Genomic DNA, 20,523 nt, shown 5'->3' on the forward strand with positions numbered 1-20,523 from the left:
ATATGACCAAGATGGATCTAAAGAAAAACATTTACCAAACCCTTCGTCTCTGTAATAGATACCTAGTTGTTGGGTAATGATGAGTGTGGGCAAGGGAAGATGGAGGCAAATCCAATTCCCGCTTTAAATCGTCTCCTTTCAAAGCCAAGTATACCGCACATACGATGTGCTCTTTTTTGAGAGGACCAAAGTGGGTTCGAAAAGGAACTCGAGGCTTTCAAGATGACGGGGGTCCGAGTGATAGGGATGGACTTGGCCTGGACTTGCTCATCTCGAGGATGGAAACGAATAATAGCCAAGCGCTTCGCGACAAGGCGATGCCGATCTTCGGGCTCTAAGGGAGGAAATTAGATTTTCCTAACCTCACAAAAGGTTACACTCAATGGAATCTGGAAGAGATGGAACGTGAACACGAATCCAGAGGGGTCGAAATGTAGATCTTGATCGGTTATAAGGGCTATCAAGTGGGTCGGGTACAATGGGTTGTAATGACGAGCCCCACAGATTCTTTGACGGTTTATGCCTACTGAACACGTATGCGCCGATGCCCACCCGACAGACATGCATTTTCTCTCCGTTTTGTAGCAAAGCTAGTCTCATCGGCGTGAAAATGGTTTGGAAAATCCAATAGCGATTTGCCCTCTCCTCTCTTTCCTCCCCATATATTTTTTTTGACTTGGTATGCATCCCTGCACCATGAATGTCATGGATACAAATTGTCACGTTTCTGAGATAATTTCTTTCCATTGCCACTAATTCCCCTGTTTCTCTTCTTTTTCTCTAGACCCTCGTGGCCAAACCAATTCCCTTGTTCTTTGGTCTTTCTTCCCTGATCCTCCCTCTCCACTCACCCTCTTCTCTCACCCGCCTCTCGACCGCCTACACCTATTCTTTCTGCTAACTGGTCCCAGAGCTTGCCATTCCCATTGTCAGTCTCAGGTCGGATCCTCAGATCCTCCCATCCTATTTATCCCTCGTGTACCACATCTACGGTAGTTGTGCCAACCTTGCCAACCTTGCCAACCCGCCTACCCACTCATTTTCCCCGACTAACCATATTGAATCCTCTTCGTCCCAATGTTGACCATGGCCACCCCCACACTGGAGAAACAGATGGTCACACCCAACTCGCCTGCTCAACAACCTTTGCAGAGCATGGCCACTCCCAGTAGTGCCATGTCCACTAACTCCGACCCCGGAATCAGCGGCTCCGCGCTAACGGTCCGACTCATCATGCAAGGAAAGGTGAGTCCATTCTTGGATATACGTACTGCACGTACGTCGGTTGTTGCAATGATACGATTGGACCCGGGAAACAACATGATTTGGACCCACTACTGCGACTTTTTTTTTTTGTACGTGCCGACCCCCACCCTCGACCCTCGACCTCTTTTAACTACGTTTATGCCGTTGACCGTTCAGTTTGAAACTCCCGAAATTAGTCCGGCAATTGTTGTGGAATTTAGCATTGTGCACCGTCCTTTCTGGACACTTTGCCCAACAAGTCACCACGTGGGCTTCACTTCTGCCGTCGTCTTTTGTTTCTACATTGGGCCAAGTGCCAAAATTTCCAAGAATAACGACTGCCTTTTGACTAAGTGGCTACCTTTGTCAGTAGGGTGGGCATGACCATTATTGGGGCCAAAAAGGGTGGATTTCATGTCCAGTTATCAACTTTTGGGGACGAATAACATAGCGGGAGTAGCTTGATGTTTCGCCCGTCTTCAATTCCTTTGTGCTGGAATGTCCAAACATCTTCGAATGGTCTTCAACAGCCATTTAGGAAGGTCACTTGGTCGTCGTGAAGGGACTTTTTCTCCCTCCTTTCATTTCAATTGGACCAAAAAAGCACGGTGAACAATTCGCTAGGAAAAGTGTGCGTGGATCACTCTGTTTTGTTGCAGTATTTTTCCAACGTTCCAGGGAAACAGGAAAAAAAGACAGGGAGAAATTGGAGAGCAATGCGAACAAATGCTCTTCATTTGTACTCGAGGACGAGACAGAACTGGGTGAAAAGCCGAGTTGAAGGAGTCCAAAGCGGAGCAATCATGCTGGGAGGTGTGTGTTGGGGGAGGAGGGGGGGGGGGGGGGGGGGGGGGGGGGGGGGGACGTTGACATGAATGAACTCACGGTAAATGTTTCAAACTTCGCACCATCCATTTGGGACGGAAAGTTTTCGTTCTGAATCGATGACATTATTTATCATCATGGAGCAAGAAAATGAGATCTCATCCCAAAGTATTTGAAGACACTCGATGGACGAATTCCGATGTTACTTGGGTCAATTTGCATTTCTTGGCCTATGATTATGAAATTCGATGACAGGCATCACTTTGGTTGAGTAGAAAGGTAACGAAAAACATGTTTGACATTAATAAATCGACAGAACAGCCCAGGGGAACGAAGGCAAATTCAACGTTGAGCCTCAATTACTCGTACGACGACAGAGTTCCTCAAATCAAATGCTCGTTTTTGCAAGAATCCGTGAAGATCGGCAGAATCTGGGTGTCTTTGCTCTTTAAAACGGAGAGTTTTTGACCTTTAGCGTTAAGTCATGAACTGAAAATAACTGCTTTTAGCACTGACAAGGAAGAGACATATTTGTTGCTTTAATCATTGACATAACCTCGGAAGCGGCTTGTAAGTATGGTCTTAACAAGAAACCAATTTCAGGGTTTGCACTAGTCACAATCATGAATGGTTGATTTTTCGAGCTTAGCATTGAAAGGAACATCCTGTTAAGGTGTCAATGAAAGCGTGAGTACAGCGCTTATCAGTGCTTGGAAAAAAGAGTCGACAAATCTCCCTCACCTACGGCAATAAGACGCTTTTGTCAACAAATGTCAATACCTAAATAATTGTCTTCTACTCTCTGGGTTATGGTGCTATTAATGTTGAGTTGAAAGCTCTGTTATTGTGTTTGAATTTGCCGCCTTCATTCAACCTTAACATTATAAGAAGTAACGCGAAATCGCATCACCCTTCAAGTTTAAAAGCTACTTCACGATCATGATTTGCCTGAATGGTGATGATGTAAGCGATTAAAAGCTACAATTTAGCCCAAAATTATTTGATTCTATCCCGGCTGTCGAGAAAGGTGACGAACAAGTTGAGCTTTTCTTCCTTTTTCCTTTTTCCCGCCCAAAACTTTAATTGGAGGCAGCGAAAAAACGGGCGCCAAAAGCGCGAGTAAGCGAGTTCGTGCGTGTCAGTGAGTGAGAAAGAGCGAGCGAGTCACCCTTTGAGAGAGTGAGTGAGTGAGTGACGGCAGAGGACCAACCGCCCTTTTTCGAGTGTGGAATAGGCAGAAAGATCCAGAGAAGAGAGAGAAAGACCCCTGGAAAGAGAGGGAAATTAACACAAATTTGTCTTCATTTTTGTCACTTTTTGTTCCACTCCCGCTTGTGTTCGCCTAATTGACTTGGAACTTGTTGGTAAAGCTCGGACGGAAAGGTGGAGATTCGTCTTTGGGGATTCTTTCATGTCGCGAGCCAATGGACCCCATTGGAGGGTTGACTGGCGACTTGCTACTGGTTCGGGGGAAGGACAGGTGGAACTCATGAACATGAAAGGCTCTCTGTTGGGGAACAACTTGGCAACATGGCAGCAACATGGATCCGGCATTCGCAGCGGAAGGGGATCCTGTGGTTGAGACTAATATCCTGATTTTCGTGCTTCAATTTCAGGAGGTTGGCAGTATCATTGGCAAGAAAGGGGAGATCGTCAAAAGGTTCAGAGATGAGGTGAGTTCTCGATTTTCAGACCACAGGGTGAAATGTATGAAAAATTGACAATATTTAAATCTAATCGAAGTATTTTCTACACCCAATTCTTGCCACACTGGTGTGCATTTGCCAACTTTTAGCACGTTGCTATCATCCTCAGTGTAAGCCTAAATAAAATTGAACTTTTTCCCGTTCTCAAGTTCTAGAGCATTTCTCCTTAAAGGAGCTAAAATACACAACATGAAGAAATAAAGGATTCTACCGCGTGTTTCACCACTTCAACAAATTCGATTGTGACATTCCATTTCAGAGCGGGGCTAAAATCAATATCAGTGATGGGTCATGCCCGGAGAGAATCGTCACAGTTACTGGAGCTACAGATGCTATTTACAAAGCCTTCACTCTCATTTGTAACAAATTTGAAGAGGTAAGTGCTTGAGTGAGGAATATTATTTATTCCATTCTCCCTCTTCCCTTCGTACTTTTTACACGAATGCTTACTTCTCGGTGCATATTTAGCGTGGTAGATATGAGCTCTCCAGGAAACGTCCCATTCAGACAGAATTTCTTCCATCTCTCTGATTAGGGAGCTCAACATAGATTTTCAGATATTTCAATTCAAAGCGCGGGTTGGAGGAAGGGTGGATGGGTGGTTGGATGCCATTTGAGTAGGATTTCAGTGCCAAATGAAAAAAGAACTCACTTCCGTATCTGCGCGAGGCTGGAGGTTCTCGAAGTGCTTGAGCGGCGTTGCCGAGGTTGCACTGGCAATATGTACAACTTTTCTGCCAAACAAAAGCTTTCGGAGTGGCTCTTCTCCTGACTTCCTGTAAGCCATGGAGTAGAGACAGAGCTAATAATAAATTCATAAGGCACCTCACATTCAATGCGGACTCGAGGAGACCGTTGGGCCCTCAGGAGGAGAGGGAGAAATAAAAAAAAGAAGAAGAAGAGAACCTGTCTAAAAATGATCTCCTTTTTGCTGGAAAACAGAAAAGAGGCAAGTTTCTTACATTGCTAGGAGGTAGTCTCAAAGCATCTCTGCCTCCGCCCAACTCCCATCTTGTCTGGCTTGTCAGAATGAGCAGGGGAAAAAAGGATACCGATGTTAAAAATAATGGATGAAATTGTGACAACCCAAGACAATCGCTTGACTGGGAGGCCCTCCCGATGAATTAAAGTTGGCCCGCAAACTCGCATAAATCCTCCCTGAAACACCAACCATCTGCTCCCCGTTTTCACAATAGCCAGGGCTATGTCTCTTCGAGATTCTTTTGAGTTCCAAACAAAATTGAGGACGATAAATCTCGTGCAACTTTGGTTTGGAATGACTTAGAAGAGAGATTCATACCTCATGAGAATCCACTCTTTTGGAATTTGATGACTTCCACCATAAGTGGATGAGTATTAGGGGAATGAAAAAAAATATGCTGCCTTCTGTACCATCACTAAAGCTCTCATGACTTGTGAGTTGTTGGTATGTGAAGAGAGGAAGAGCACCTCACGTCTTCCAGTTGAGATCCCCAGCCTAGGTTTGCAATTCCCTAAATTCTTGCCTCCTAAATTCTCCGTACAGTTCCTCTTGGGTGTTAAGGGACTTAGTTTGGAACATCAAAGGCAAGATTTGCACACAAGTGAAACAAAATTTCAAAGGAGGATCAGGAAATAATCTGCACCCTTCAACCAATCGGCATTGTCCCAAAATCGTTCAGCACAAAATGATCCACCCGACCTTTTCAACTATACTATCCGGTATCAATCCGTAACTGACTTTTCAAGCCGGGATCCTGTTTCGAAGGCTCGTGTTGTGGTGGGAAGCATAATTACACGTTGAGGCTCGTCAGAAAGGTTTCGGATGCATTTTCTTCCCAAAGAGAAAATATGAAAGATGCCGGGGCTTGTGGAGTTGACATCATTATCTGGGGGATTTCCCATTTTGAAGTCTTTCATCTTTGATTCTTCTTGAATTTTCACGTTGATATTGTCGAAACAGGTGCCTGAACGAACGCCCCAAAAATATGCCAAAGAATCAATAATCTCCTGTGAGTGGTCGTGAATGCCAAGGGTAGGCTTGGCTATGGCTTGGAGGAGGGAAAAGTTTCCTTGTTCAAATAGTAAATCTTAAGAGGATTTTGAACTCTAAGAAAACAAAGATCAAAAGTTTTGAAAGACTGCCTCTGACGACTCTCTCTCTCTCTCTTTCTCCTCTCCAAGTTTGGAAGAGTCCCTCCAGCCCTAAAGTCGGCTGAGCAATTTGAACCCTAAAGGCTGATGATTGGGCATTCAAGCGATGGGCGAAGAGCAAAATTTGAAATTAATACAATGTGGTGAAGGCCTCTAGATGCTTTCAACATCAAACTCTTTTGGGCAAAAAAGGGAACCCTGTTTGAACAAGAGGGTTTTTTAAAGTACGCTGCTCCAAAGTTTCGAAAGGGCTCAATCAGGTCAGATTAATTAGGTTTGCTAGAAGTTTGCCATAAATGTGGGCATCATCCATGCCTTGTTGAAAAGGATTAGGTAAAGCCTAGTTGAGACCATACTAGGGCAAGCAAATTTATGAATAGCCGTAAATAACCGGTCACTACAGTTACATCGTCAATGACGTGCATTTGGCCAATTGGAAATATGCTGGTTCAGTGGACACTTTTTGGGAATTGAAACCATAAATCTAAATCAAATGTTTACGTGACTGCGATCCTGGATCCCTGTCATCATAACTCGCAACAAAACATACATCTGGTTTTGAATACGTACTGTAAACCCTCTGATCCATTCAAGGCACACATTCAGTATCAATGGGTTCAACGAAAGCCCCTTTTGCTTGCTTTGTGGAAGTATGGTAGGAGAGATCAATGCAACGGCTCCTCAAAAGGGAATTTGAACCTTTAAAATTGGGAGCTGGTTCAAGTTTAACGTACCCTACGAGATCCATTGAGGGCTACCTCAGCTACCCTCAGTTGAAGTTACTAATTTGAAATATGTCTGAAATGAAATGTGAATGTTGCTTGTTCAAAACAATGTTAACAATTATCAATTGCCGTTTACGATTAATAACAGGGTATCCCGAAATTAGGGAAATAAAGTTGAAAACTGCAAGCCCGAATGTGTTTTAGCATTTTAACGGTCGAATATTCAACCCACTTCGTTAAAAGACACCATTCTTAACTCAAAAACTAAAATATAAGTAAGAAAAGATTTTTAGTGCTCACCCTGACATTGGCATATTTACAAGTAACTACGCTCATTTGATCAAAAATATTCGATGGAGGTGAAAAAACAATCCGTGTTGTAAAAGTTCATCCGAGATTCTTTTCAAACCAGCGCGTGGGTAGCACACTTCGAGATGAGTGACTAAAATGCAACATTTTAACACTAAAGGGCAAAGATCAGTTCATGGCAACAAGGCAAACGTGTTAAAACACATTTTGGACTCTTTGCATTCTTTAAGATATTCACTTGTCTTGAAGTATTCAATGATCAGCTAATGGCTTGAACCTGATCATGTCATCTCTTAGCGATCAAGTAAGCAAAGCTCTTGAAAGAACTTTACCCGAATTTCCTTCAAACCCTTCTTTTTGGTGTTCTTTGGTCTGTATGGCAGGCATGAGTTTTATGGATTCCCCATAGCATTTATTGCATGGCAATGCAGTGTATTTTTGTGGAAGGGAGCTCTACAACTTAGAAACAGATTCTAACGCAGACCAACTTCTTCGACCCAAGCTTTGGATGCGCGGAACAGTTTGCCATTTGTTGTGTTGTTCACCAAGGCTGCTGATGTTTGGTTATACCTCAGGGACGAACGCATTTATGTATCTTGTATTATTGCATAGGCTTGGGGTGAAATGTATTTTCAAGACCAGAATATGGCCGTAGTTTCGGGACGTGGGAGAGAGAGAGAGAGATTCATTTCCAAAGAGATGTAAGAGATGTAATGTGTGCTTACTGGATAGGTCGTTAGAGGAGGTAGAGCTTCATTTTGCAAAGTCGGAAACTTCCGAACAGTACCCCTTATCTGGGGCTTGAGCCTTTGTTCCACTTTTAAAAAGGAACCCTCTTCTCCTCACAGACTTTCGATTCTCCCCTTTGTCTCATGCGTGGTAGATAAGGAGCTCTGCTCTCTATTTTGACGGATGATCATCGCTATATTTCAATTATCAATCCCTTGGAATCCTGGAAGTTAATCTCTTTGGAGAAAGAGAAAGAGCGAGAGCGAGCCTCGACTGACAATGAGATCAAGACATCAACTGACGAAAAAGTCAAACCAACTTTTCTCGGGTCCTTCTTCCTCTCTCAGACTCGGCTCCTTTAGCCCTTCAGTAGGCAGACCTGATTTAACTTTTGCTAGGGAACGAAGGGGGCGAAATGAAAAATTTATTCCCAGATCCAAAGATTTTCCTGCTCTTCTTTTTGGCCCATTTTCAATGGCTCCATCCACTCTTTCGTTCGTTCATTCCTTCGCTCGTTCTTTCGTTGTTCAGGCGGAGACGGCGAGGAGCGGAGAACTTGTTTCCAATCAGCTTGGTTCCATGAAAGGATCTCGGGATGGAACGGGTTCCGAAATCGGGAAGCCAGTCAGAGCTGACTTACCTGTCGCCTGAGGTTGTGATGAAAGAATAATGGGGAGAAGAAGGTTTTGTTGAAAGAAAGGGATATTGGGAGTATTAGAGAGCCAAGCCAGCATCGGGCAAGCCGGCTTCGCCTTCAATTTGAGCACGAACACAGAATAAGAGTGAGAGAGCAAGATCCCTCGGCAAGCTAGGCTTCTTTGGAAGAGAGCCAATTATGGGCCATTGGATCACTACAAGGCTTTGAACCCGCTCCTCAAGGATCACGTAATCCTTTTGTAACAATTTTTGCATGTTCCAAACGAGTTATCTTCAGTGGTCCGTGTTCTTGAACAGTTCAGTAAAGGAGGAGCGGAAGGAGGAGGATGCCAAACATATGATGGCATTCTTTGCCCTCGAAAGTATACCAAAACTAACAGGAAAAGGTGGAGAAGCAAGGAAGGACCCAAGAGCCTTTACCCAAGACGTCATGAAAGCCCTCATTTGAGGGCCAACATGAGAACTTTTTCGCCCTCTTACATACCTTCGTAGACTTCCTTACCTAGGTAAACCCTAGATAGAAAAAAGAGTCAGAGCGGAGAAAAAACTTGTGCTTCCATGTTAATTTCCAGTGGACCAATCTAGTCATTTCTCCTCCTGCCATCTACCGCCTCCACTCCTCTCCACCTCCAACCAACCAACCAACCAACCAACCAATATCCACCATTTTGTGCGTATGCTTTTCCACCACTCCCTCGCCTGTTGTATGTAGAGGTTCGGAAGCAAATGAAGAAAAATTGTCTTTCATTTAGGCAACAGACGAAAAAAAACTTTCTCTCTTGCTCTCTCTCTCTTTCTCTTTCCCTCACACACGCAGAATGCCACTTGTTCGTTCCCTGGTCTTTTTCTTTCTTTTTTACCTTTCGTTCTCTCATTCGCCTTCTTTCTACGAAGTAGTCTGAGCAGTCAGACGAAAACCACCTCGTGCTCTTTCAATGGTTGCCGTCCATTCACTTAGAGGCCCTTCCGTATCCTCCCATGCTATTACATCTGCATAAATGAAGAAATTACTCGCTGCTCCCCTCTCTCCCATTTGGTTTTCTCCATTCTCGGATTCTGAGCCATTTCACATCCGGTCAAAGGATGGTTTACCATGTGTTTCAAACACAAAATGATTAGATCCCGCCTTCTGCAATTTTTAACCCGCTGAAATGGCAAGAATTCACGCACAAACAAAAGATTACCAGTAAAGCCAATTTTGCTTCAGATGCCAGATTTCAATCCCATTTTGCTGTGGGTTGAGACTTTGGCTGAAAGGATCTGAAAACCGCTCTCCCATGTGTGAGCAAAAATCGGAGCTTTGAAATTAATCATATTATTTCATCAAAGAACAACTTGAGAGGGCTCGGAAATGAGTTTCAAGAGCTTTTTTTTCTTTCACAATTCCCTTTGGCAATTAGCATCCCATTTGCAACTTTATAGTTTTGAGGACTTTTCAAAACATGCCCATCTCCTCGTTCTTTGTCTGTATTCACTTTCCTTGGTCTTTCATGGCTCATGGTTAGTTTCAAAACGCTGTGGGCGGTACCATTTCGAAATGATCTTCACCCATTTGTTTGTGCCTTTGGATAGGGTTGAAAACCCAAGAGAGCCCAAGAGTGTTCATGAGATACTTTTTCTTTTGATCTTTTAATGAGAAAATATCTCAAACTTCAGCGTTTCATAAACAACGACAAATGGCAAAAAGCGTTTGCCTCGTTGACCTCTGCCAAGAACACGTATAATGTGGAATGTTTTTATAATAGTAAGGGCACTTCATTAACCGTGGAAAGGTCGACCAGAGAAACATGATTTTGAAAACCTCCTCCCAATCTCGCTATCAAGTGTGAGCTGGAACACTTTGGTTGACCCATTCCATGTGGGACTTGAGCAAATAGGGGTCCCCTTTTTTGAACTTTTTGGGTGCACTTTAATGGACAAGGAGAACAACAATGGCCCACGGTTTTTTCTTCTTCTTCTGCCTGTAGTTGTCTTCTGCCTTTGATGTTCGAGTTCTGGGAAATTTTGTTGAAGCTACACAGAAGCTTATCGAGCTCATTGTTAACAATAAGCTGCCTTCTTGGAAATACCCCTCTTGCTTTGGATATAATTTCAACGTGTAAAAAGCGAAAAGACTCATTCCTTTTCCATAAACGATACGTTGGGTTCGAATGACCAAGAATTTCGGTCAGCATTGAGAACTTCAGATTTCAATTCTAGATGGAAACGAGGACGATTCTACCGCAATCTCTCTGGTTCCTCTCTCGTTTCTCTGTTCCCCATTAACATTGCCAATTGAACAAAAGAATTCCATTTTGGCAAGAAATTGATGAATCATTTCCCTATTTCCTTCTATCTCCATCTCGTCCTTAAGGAAGACGATGATCTGAACAAAAAGGAAAGAATGGAATTGAAATAGCTCGTTCCAAAAGCCGCTTGGCTGCTGCCGTTTTTTCGTTTGTTCCATACAACTTCGGTTGGTTCCCCACCTTTATTCTATTCTTTTTTTTCTCTTTTAGACTTAGGTCTTCCATGTAGATAGATCATAATATTGGCCTCAAAAAAAGGAAAAGATAATGCTGCACTGTTAAAAATGTGAAAGGATTTTACACGTGGTATTTTTTAACGTCGATCAAGTCATGCTTATTTGACAAGTATGCCAATATTTCAAGTGTTTGAATACCTCCTTTGTATTCTTCTTCTAAAAGGATTTGCCAGACACCTATTTTGCAGATTGGCTCGTCTAGTTCTGAGAGGTGGAATTGTTTAGTATTCCAATTGTTCCAAAAATTTGTGTGGGCTTAAGCATAACGTATTGGCGGAAAACAGTTCACTTTAAAAATTCTTGTGATGGGCTCAACCGACTTTTTGGGAACTAAAAATGATGCATTTATAACAAGTGGAGCTCCCGCAAGCATTCCCACATTCTTGAGACCCTTTTTCTGTTTGGAAATGTTTTCCCCCGAAAATCTGGATGATGAAGAAAGAAAAGAGGCTGAATTTGAGAAGTGGTATCATCTCTTCTTGATCTTGTTCCCTTGCCCTCGGAAATGGAACAGAATACGGGCACAAGTCGTATTTTTCTGTGATGAAGCACTTTCATGGGTGCTCCCTCACTTTTTGGCAAGTCTTCTCTATGCTTAAAGGAAAGTATGTTCTTAAAGCCGGTTAGGTTAGCTCGTGACGATTGTCAACAGGGGGACGTTTCGCCATAGAAATGAACAAATTTCTCGTCAAAAGAAAATACAAACATACTCGAAACCGGAAGCTTAATAAATACTCAAATTATACTCTAAACCGTTAGATTAAGGTCAAATTCCTCGATAAGTGCACTGATGTAAAGGGTTCATCGTAAAAAAAGTTATTAATTTTTGACGGTGCGTGCAAAATAGGCAAAGTTGGACATTGTTGGACAACCGAATATTTGGGTTTATTACTTCACAAAAGAAATGTTCGAACGTTCGTTGCGTATTGGTTCTATGCTCGTTTGAGATGCTCTACAAACCAGATGTTTCCAGATTCAACAGATTCTAAAAATGACCTCTAATGATGCCAATGGTTAAGTCATTTAGACCATTAGAAGCCAAGATTTGTTGACCCATGGCCAAAATGGCCTTTCTCATGCGTTTTCCAAAGAGTAATTGAATGGTTACTGGCAACGTTTGAGCCTTGATGACAAATCAATCACGTTGATAGACCACCGCTAAGTGCTGATCTTCACTTCTAGTAAATAATTCCACTTGCAACTTCACCCAATTCAATGTCCAATGTTGCTGACCATGGGTCTTTCTCATTTTTCCTTGACTCTGACAGTCATTTTTGTTGACCAAAGTCATTCCTTTTGTGAGTGGTGCTTTCAAATATTTTCTTTTCTTGGTCAAAAACCTCACGTCAATTCCACTCTCTGGCAAGTGAAAGAAAAAAAGAGAGAGAAAGAGAGCGGGGGGAGAACGACTTCAAGTTGGTATTTGGCCGGTGTGTTTTATTCCATTTTTCTCCACGAATGTCAGAAATTGGTGAGAAATAGAGGAAGAAAAAACCGACACTTGACCACTTGGAAGAAAAAAAGAGCCAAAGAGCAACAACTATGAGCAAAAAATGTGACCAATCCCGTGAGCTGAGTCGGGTAGGGTGGTTGACTTTCTCTTACGAGTACCAGCGGTATCTTTGGAATGAACTCCCGAAAAGTATGAGGGACTGGTCAAAGATTGTCGCCTTCAGGCCAAGTAAACTCTCCTCCGGACACAAAGGAAACCAATTCAGATTCCAACATTTATGACTGGCTTGAATAAGGCCACCAGGTCTGACCCAGTGTGGCGAAAGAGGGGGGCTCTTGGCTAAATACAGGAAAACTCGGATAAAAGTTCCCCCCTCGAAATTGGATAAGAGCGTCGAAGAACGATCCGTTTCCATTGGGTAATTGAGGATTTTCTCCCTACTTTCTTGTTCCACGCAAAACTACACGACATACCCTCCCGCTATCTTTCTCCACATTATTTCTCCTAGAAGTCCAGTTGATGCATTTATTTCGCTTGGGCAAGTTTTTTCCCATCATTTTACTGGGGTTGCTCATGTTACTTGAACCGCAAAGTTGATGGGCCATCATGTTCCATGTGGAGCCATGATCCACTCTCTATATCCACGACGAACGAACGAAGACGACCTCATGGTCATGTTGAGGAGAAAGAGAGAAAAGGAGAGCAAGAGAAAGAAAGACAGAGAGAGAGGAAGAGGAAGAGCCACTTGAGCACTTCAGAGCTCATAAAACACTGAAATTCCACTTCAGAGACAGCAAAAACGCGAAATGGGAACTCCAAAGGTCCACTCGAATATATTGAATAAAAGAAAGAGCATCCAACTATCGGCTTGAGTTTGGTACCATTTTTAACCACGAATATGTGTTCCCTCCTAGTAAAGTTCCACATGAGGACACGCTTGTGTAAAACTCAAGAGTTGTGTGTGTTATGATGATGGAACAAGTCACAAACCAAGACAAATTGAACTTTAGGTATCAACATGGATAAGTGAATGTTTAGGATGGACTGTCTGTGTCTTAATAATCACATTGAAAGCGCAGATGGGAACAAAGTCAGCCAAAATGCGATAGACTAGATACCTTTGTTAAAGGATGACTAGCGAAAATGTGGCCTCACACAACAGATTGCTCAAGAAAGTAATCTCCTTTGATACTCAGCATGCGGAGACTGTAATCAAATCGCTATCCCACGAAAGCTAACAATTGGATTAACTCGACTTCAAAATGCCCTTTGGTCAGTGACTTAATCGTATCATCGTGATCTGAAGACGTTTCAAACAAAATGGGCTAAAAAGCCCCGGAAATGAAATGAGATAGAAAAACAAGAGGAACTGGACGGAGTTAGGTTGACCATTTGATGTTATTTTGCCTGGAATAGCATCATTAATGAAGAAACGGCGTATTTCAGAAATAAAGACATAGCTTGGGAGAAAGGAGAACCCCATCCAAGCGTTTTCTCCTTCAACCACCTACTACTCTTAACCAAACTATGTTTCCTGGTTCGTCGTAGGATCTTGCCAACTTAGTGTCGCCCAACACAGTTCCTCGGCCTCCAATAACTTTCCGATTGATTGTCCCAGCGTCACAATGCGGTTCCCTGATTGGCAAGGGCGGGTCGAAAATCAAGGAGATTCGCGAGGTCACTGGTGCTTCTATACAGGTGGCAAGTGAGATGCTGCCAAATTCAACCGAGCGCGCAGTCACCATTAGTGGAAATAGCGAGGCCATCACACAATGCGTCTACCACATTTGCCTGGTCATGTCAGAAGTAAGTTTTGAAAGTATTGGTTGTTAAGACATGTTAGTCTGAATTTGAGATACCTTATGTGAATTGTGACATCACAAAGCAACTAGGCCATAACTGCTCTTTTGTGGAAGCGATCTCCTACCATTTTGTTTACCCTTGTTTTAACGCGTCCTGTTCTTGCAGTCCCCTCCCAAAGGTATCACAGTTCCCTATCGCCCCTTGAAACCTGTTACAGTGGGCAACCTAGGGACTCAGGGTGGCCAACCCAATGGCGGGGCCATGCCTGGCAGTCCGGCAGCTGTGGCAGCTGCAGCCGCAGCTGCCTTCCTCCCTTCAGGCGCAACCACGAATGGAGGCGGCAATCACAATGCTAATAGCCTCAATCATGCTGCCCTTGTGCCTGTTTCCCAGGTTTGTACTCATTTGTTCTCTTTATCATTGTTTCAGTCCCCTCCAAAGGGCGCCACAGTCCCTTGCCAGCCCTCTTCTTCATCCTCTTCCTCTGGTCCCCCGTCCCCTTTGCCCACACATTCCAGTTATTTAACTCCGGCTGACTCGCAAGAGCACCTCCCCCCGTCGCCGCCCCTTACTCAATCACCTCATCCACCGTATATGATTCTGACAGACACTTCCTCGGAACAGGCCTCTAGTTTCAAGAGTTGTCTCGCATTTGGTTCAGATGATTCCATGTCCATATCATCCACGGGTGGTAGCTATCCAGGAAATGGCGTGGGTATAGGTGGTGCCAATGCTGGGACCACCTATACTTATCACAAGCACAACATTCCCAAAGTAACTGGAACAAACAGCAGTGCTTATCATGCCATCTTGACCAATAATAATAACAATGTGAAAAGCAACATGCACTCAAGTCAATCAGGGTGCGGTCTAGGCTATGGTAGTCAACCTATGGCCCAAATGCTGAAATCGCAACAAATGGAGAAATTTCAGTATTTTCACCCTCAATCGCAGTGTCATGGTGCAAATCCTCAGACTCTGCCTCCATCTAGTTTGTTCTCTAGCCCCGTTCAGTCCCTACAGGACTCGCCTATGGTGTACATTCCTTCAGACCCATACCTCATTTGGGGCAATGGTATGGTCAGTCCTACTTGTAGTCAGACCCAATATCCGCCCATGGCCTCTGCCTCCACCTCTCTCCCGCCCTCATCATGCTCATCTGGTTTCTTGGGATCCAATCCCTCATTGGTGGATCAGGGGGGTAATATGCTGTGTTACATGAAGGGAATGGTACCCATATCCTACCACCAAACCACAGGCATGTTGCAACCTACACCCAACCAAACCTCTATGATGCCACAATCGCCCAACCTATACTTGCCCTCAAGTCCACCGGATCGTCCATTGGGGACGGGCACAGCCTTCTCTGCCACAGCCCCAGCCGCCGTTTACATTCCAGGTCAGCAAGCTACCAATGGTCTGGTATCTGGAACGATGTCGGCCCCCGTCCATGGTGTTCCTGTTGATGTAAGTGGGCAGAGTGATTGCGCACGGAAGAATGGGCCACAAGATCGCGTCCCTCTCCACTGACCATTCCCTCAGTCGACCAGCCATGTTCCCTCTCTATTTCTCATTCACCGCTCAGTCATCAGACACACTTGAACAAATCAATCCTTTCCCGATAGATTCTTATTTTTGGTTGTTTTATTCCCTGCCATCTGTCCCTTACATACACGTGCACCCTAGTGAATAAATAACCTTTCATGCTCCGAATTGCCCCATCTCTGCCCCATACCCGCCGTGTTAGAACACCCCTGAGATCTTAGTTTACGACTTGTTCTGGAATTCGCCATTCGAATACAGGGTATTGAATTTCATCTTGGCATGCTACCACTCGTCAACACCACCATCACCCTTCCTTTCCCCAAAGCAAGCATTGCCGGTGGCAGGTTTCCAACAGATCCCCTGTCATCGGAGAGCATTGGTGTCTTTGAAGACTGCTTATTCTCCCATTCGCCCTTTCTAATTCGAGATCTTGTTAGACATTTGGTCCTTGTACGGTCTCCTTCTGCTTCGACCCTATCCCGTCGTGGTCATATGAACCCAAGTACCTTACCTCTATCACCAGCCACCACTACTACTTCAACAGCAACAGCAACAACATCTATCTGGAATACCCCGGACCAGTCTTGTTCTCCCTCCTTCGTTTCCTTTTGAGTATTATTCAAGTAGCTCCCCAATATATTGGCATGCCCTCATCCGTCTACACTCACTTCGAACCCTGAACCACCCACCAACAAACCAACAAACCAACCAACTAACCAACAAACCATCCACCTGCCAACAAGGGATTGTGGCCCAACTTCTCAAGAACATTTGCTCGAATTTAAGAGGAAAACAAGGGCTTTGGAACAGATTTGGTAGTAAAAAGAGTGGTGAACTTTGTTCGCCAATACTGCACTGAGATCAACGAAAGCGTCACTCCAGCTCCACTTTTTTCACTTTACTACTTGCTAAAGCGAGCTTTATATCGTCATAAATTTAATCTTGGCCCTCTTGCCTTCGGATTTGCGTGGTCCTCTTTGCCTATCTGTAGCTCACGCTTGTTTTCCCTTCTCTTTCCAATAGACTGGCAAACTTGGACCTATTCCCCTGGCTGGTCTGTCCAATTTGAATGGCTTAGCCGCCGCTGCGGCCGGATTTGGAAACTCTGGAGCGCTTAATCCAGCGGGTGAGTTACTAGCCAGTGAACTCAGGGTATTGTTGTACTGGTTGTTGTTTCGTGGCTTTGTTTGCCCTGGGATTATGGCCTTGTCTCATTTGGAACCCCAGACCAAGCCAAAGAAGATCAGGTGTGGCAGAACCGCGACAAGAAAACTTTTATAAGGTTTACATGTTCGTTGCTCCCTTACCATGCAAATACTTTTGTAAACGTGAAGTCGCCGCTCACTAAATCTAATGAAATATGCAGTCCTAGGGGTCCCTTCCTAACAAGTTTTGGGTTTGTGAATCCTCACTAGATGAGGGTATGAATCCTTCAATGGTCAGGAAGGGCGCCTTTGTTCTTTTGTTGAACTTCAAAGGTTTTGTGTTGTTTACCTTGAAATTTGGGGCAAGGGAAGAGCATCTACAACAATAAGTAAATTCCCACTTTACTCTCACTCTAAACAAGACATCTATCTTTCAAGGGGAGGTACAATTGCCGCTTTACTTTGAAATACCAACATTAACATCACTACATCTCGCCAAAGCACTCCGAAAGACATAGGGTGGGCTTGAATTACCAATTATTTTTGTGGATTTCTCTAAGCGAATCTCGAGTACGTTCGCCTTTGCCGTGGGATATCTAATCCCCAGAGACACATTATAGTGATACTATATGTACCAAGACTAACCAGATTGCCAACGAATTGTCTGCCTCAGATGGAATCAAAGGGGCCGAGGTCGCATTCATAGACAATTTCCCGAGGCAACAACCCACCAATGGCAATCTCCCAGAGGTTCTTTTCGCAGGAAGATCTCGAATCCACAATACCCAGAATAATTTTCTCGCCTCGAAAGAGCAACGTGTGAAATACCTGCTTTCAGATCGATGGGAATGACCCGTCTTTGCCAAAGCATAAAAAAACAGCAAAACTGACATGGAAGAACGTGATAGATTGGACTAAATCGTAAATATGAAAGGATATTCAAACGTCTTAGAATTTCATAAACCATGGAAAAGCAGGAGGGCTTGAGATCAATTCTGCAGTAACAGTATTTGAGTTTTGCCGAGCATTTACGGATTTCAAAAGATTGATACTTATATTCGAGAGTTAGTGTGCACTTCATATGAGAACAAGAAAATGTTTGTAGGAAAATTTTGGGCGTAACCTTGGAACATGAAGTTAACAAACAAATTTAAAAGGGACATTTGCTCTTTTTCAGCCTTGGCTGCCTTGGCCGCGTCTGGCCACAATAGACCACAATCTTCGCAACAGACCCATGAAATGACAGTTCCAAACGAACTCATTGGATGTATCATCGGCAAGGGTGGATCCAAAATCGCAGAAATAAGGTAATGCAAATCCATTCAACGAATTCCAAGGATCTGGAATTGAGGCAATGTCAGTGTTGGTTTGAAATTTGAACTCTTAAATACCCTAATACTTAGTTTTCTATTGTCATGTGTGTTTGAACACTTACAATGTGACATCTTACTTTTTAACAGGCAACTCAGTGGAGCAATGATTCGGATTTCCAATTGCGAAGAACGTGAACCTGGTAGTAACACCGATCGCACCATTACAATGAGTGGTAACGCTGAGTCGGTTGCTTTAGCGCAGTACCTGATCAACATGAGGTAGGTCCAACCTTTGGCGGTAACATCAGTTACATTGCTTCCCAAGCCACCCAAATCCTCCTAGCCGATCCACCTAATGTATTTCATGCCAATTCACCTTCTTGGTCTAATGCAAAGAGTCCAATTTCAAAACTTGACATTGGAATTAAATAGCTCTTTCCGACGACCGTAATTTAGATCCAAGAGAAGACCAAGTGGGTGTCCCTTGGCGATTTGGCTATTGTAAGATACTCTTTGCCAGAACAAGCTTCTAGTACTATCTCAATCCATTACACATTGCTGAAGGAATTACACCTCACCTCCGAGTCAAAAGGATTCCCATCGTTCGTACAGAGCTGGAGATTCAATATTAGAAGAAAAACATTTTTAAAGGCTAGATGGTATCGAAATCGTCTTTGCTGCCATCTCCTACCACGAAAGCTGCAATTAAAACCTGGCTTTGTCCTTTTGCAATTACTTTATTCCCATGAGGTTTTTTTCGTTCCATTGACGATGACATACTAATTCCATATTTGAAGTTTCGTTCCAACCCACTTTGTTGGTCTTTCCTGTACCTGGTTCTTAGTTTTTGTTCAACTCTTCACTTACCCGCAACTCCTCCTTTCATTTCAACCCTGACTTATTTGCTCATTTTACCTCCTCTTTTGTTCTTGGACAATACTTGGCACACGTCCCTGACTGTTTTGTTGTCTAATTCCAAAATGAAACGATTTGACATAACAAGCCGGTCAGCCTGCCTATTCCAGGGTTTACTGAAAACCCATAGAAAAATGATTGTTGGTCACTCGAGCTCTTGTCCATAATCTTCCTTAGATCACCCATACAATTATTATGATTATGGTTATCACCATATCCCACCAACGAAACACCACCACCTTTTTCCATTTTTTATCAACCTTTTGATTTGATCCTCCTTTCTCTTTCTCTCTTACCCTAGCATGGAACTCCATAAAGCTAACCTCGAAGCACAGACCCAAGCTGCTGCTCTGCTCAGCTGTCAGAGTCCCTATGGCGCCGCCAACCCCCCGAACAACCCCACTGCTGCAGCAGTGGCGGCTGCTCAAGCGAATGCTGCCAATATGGCGGCTGCTCAACAGGTGTTACTCCTCCAGCAGCAGCAGCAGCAACAGCATCAAGCTGAGCAGCAGCACCAACACCTAAAGTCCTTTCTGATCCCTTGCTCCACGGGCACACAACCCTCACTGGCATACTTTCTTAAAGCACCCTTAACCAGCTCAACAGGGACAATGGGTGACAATGTTCAACCTACAACCATGAGCTCCCTCCAGGTCCCTTCTGCCTTTGCCCCTGGCACACCCACGACCTCAACCACTCCAGCTCTTGCTGGGCCAGTCATGGCAGCGGGACACCACCAACCCAACCATGCTGTGGCCTCCCCTATCTTGTACCATGTGACCCCTAAGCTCAAGGCAGCAGCCGGTGGGCTGGTAACTTTGACATCAAACTCAGTTGCCAGCAGGGCCAATGACCATAAGTTTTCGCCATATTAAGTACTTTGCCCGTTCCTCTCCCCAGCCATGCATACCTACGGCTCTCCCTTTCCCTCTAATCCCTACTACCAGACCCTCACAATTCAGTCCTCAAAACCTTCACGATCCCAAACATTCTGGCCAAGGTAAATTAGATGAGCCTAGTAGATCCTACTTGTTTTTAAGTTACAACTGCACGAACAACATTGAACACTCTATTAACACCTTTGCGAAAAAATCAGTTTTTTGAGACTTTTAGATAATCCTAATTAGCTGGTGGTGTGTCTGTGTTAAACGCATGCTCCTCCAACCTCACCAAATTTTGTATGTAAGATGTACGAGTATACACTAGGCGCATTTGTTCTGTTTGGCATCCCTTACAAGTTTCCACTAATCGATAAATAACAACCTATCTAACCTGTTGATCCTTCGGTACATGCAATTAGCTTCTTTTTGAAAGACACCTGTTTCTGATTAACATGAAAATGATTTTGATATATCCACTGCTATCTATATCCGGAGTAAAATTTAGATATTACAATCAAGGTTGTACTTTTCACTTTTACATCATCCTCTTTCTATTGTCAATCCTTTTTTTACATTTGCACGGATCCCAATTATGGACTTATTTTGTTTTCTCGG

General features: G+C 43.8%; 1 protein-coding gene across 4 annotated transcripts in view; it reads left to right on the forward strand.

Annotated features, from left to right (window-relative positions):
* Positions 1–20,523, forward strand: part of LOC131893232 (RNA-binding protein Nova-2-like) — a 55,344-nt gene that overhangs the window by 32,426 nt on the left and 2,395 nt on the right. For 2 of the 4 annotated variants that reach the window (XR_009374658.1, XR_009374657.1), the window contains exons 2-10: positions 785–1,245; positions 3,687–3,743; positions 4,036–4,152; positions 13,855–14,112; positions 14,539–15,576; positions 16,678–16,780; positions 17,977–18,106; positions 18,260–18,391; positions 19,329–20,027. Coding sequence is in view for 1 of the 4 variants with exons in the window: in XM_059243218.1 (XP_059099201.1) it covers positions 1,078–1,245; positions 3,687–3,743; positions 4,036–4,152; positions 13,855–14,112; positions 14,539–15,576; positions 16,678–16,780; positions 17,977–18,106; positions 18,260–18,391 (2,003 nt within the window). In the remaining 3 variants the exon portion in view is untranslated. Of the gene's footprint in view, positions 1–784; positions 1,246–3,686; positions 3,744–4,035; positions 4,153–13,854; positions 14,113–14,274; positions 14,503–14,538; positions 15,577–16,677; positions 16,781–17,976; positions 18,107–18,259; positions 18,392–19,328; positions 20,028–20,523 lie in introns of all 4 variants that reach the window. The other 2 variants (XR_009374662.1, XM_059243218.1) reach the window with 2 other exon arrangements.

Source organism: Tigriopus californicus, chromosome 1 (genome assembly GCF_007210705.1).
Source record: "Tigriopus californicus strain San Diego chromosome 1, Tcal_SD_v2.1, whole genome shotgun sequence".
In the NCBI taxonomy this organism is placed as follows: domain Eukaryota; kingdom Metazoa; phylum Arthropoda; class Copepoda; order Harpacticoida; family Harpacticidae; genus Tigriopus; species Tigriopus californicus.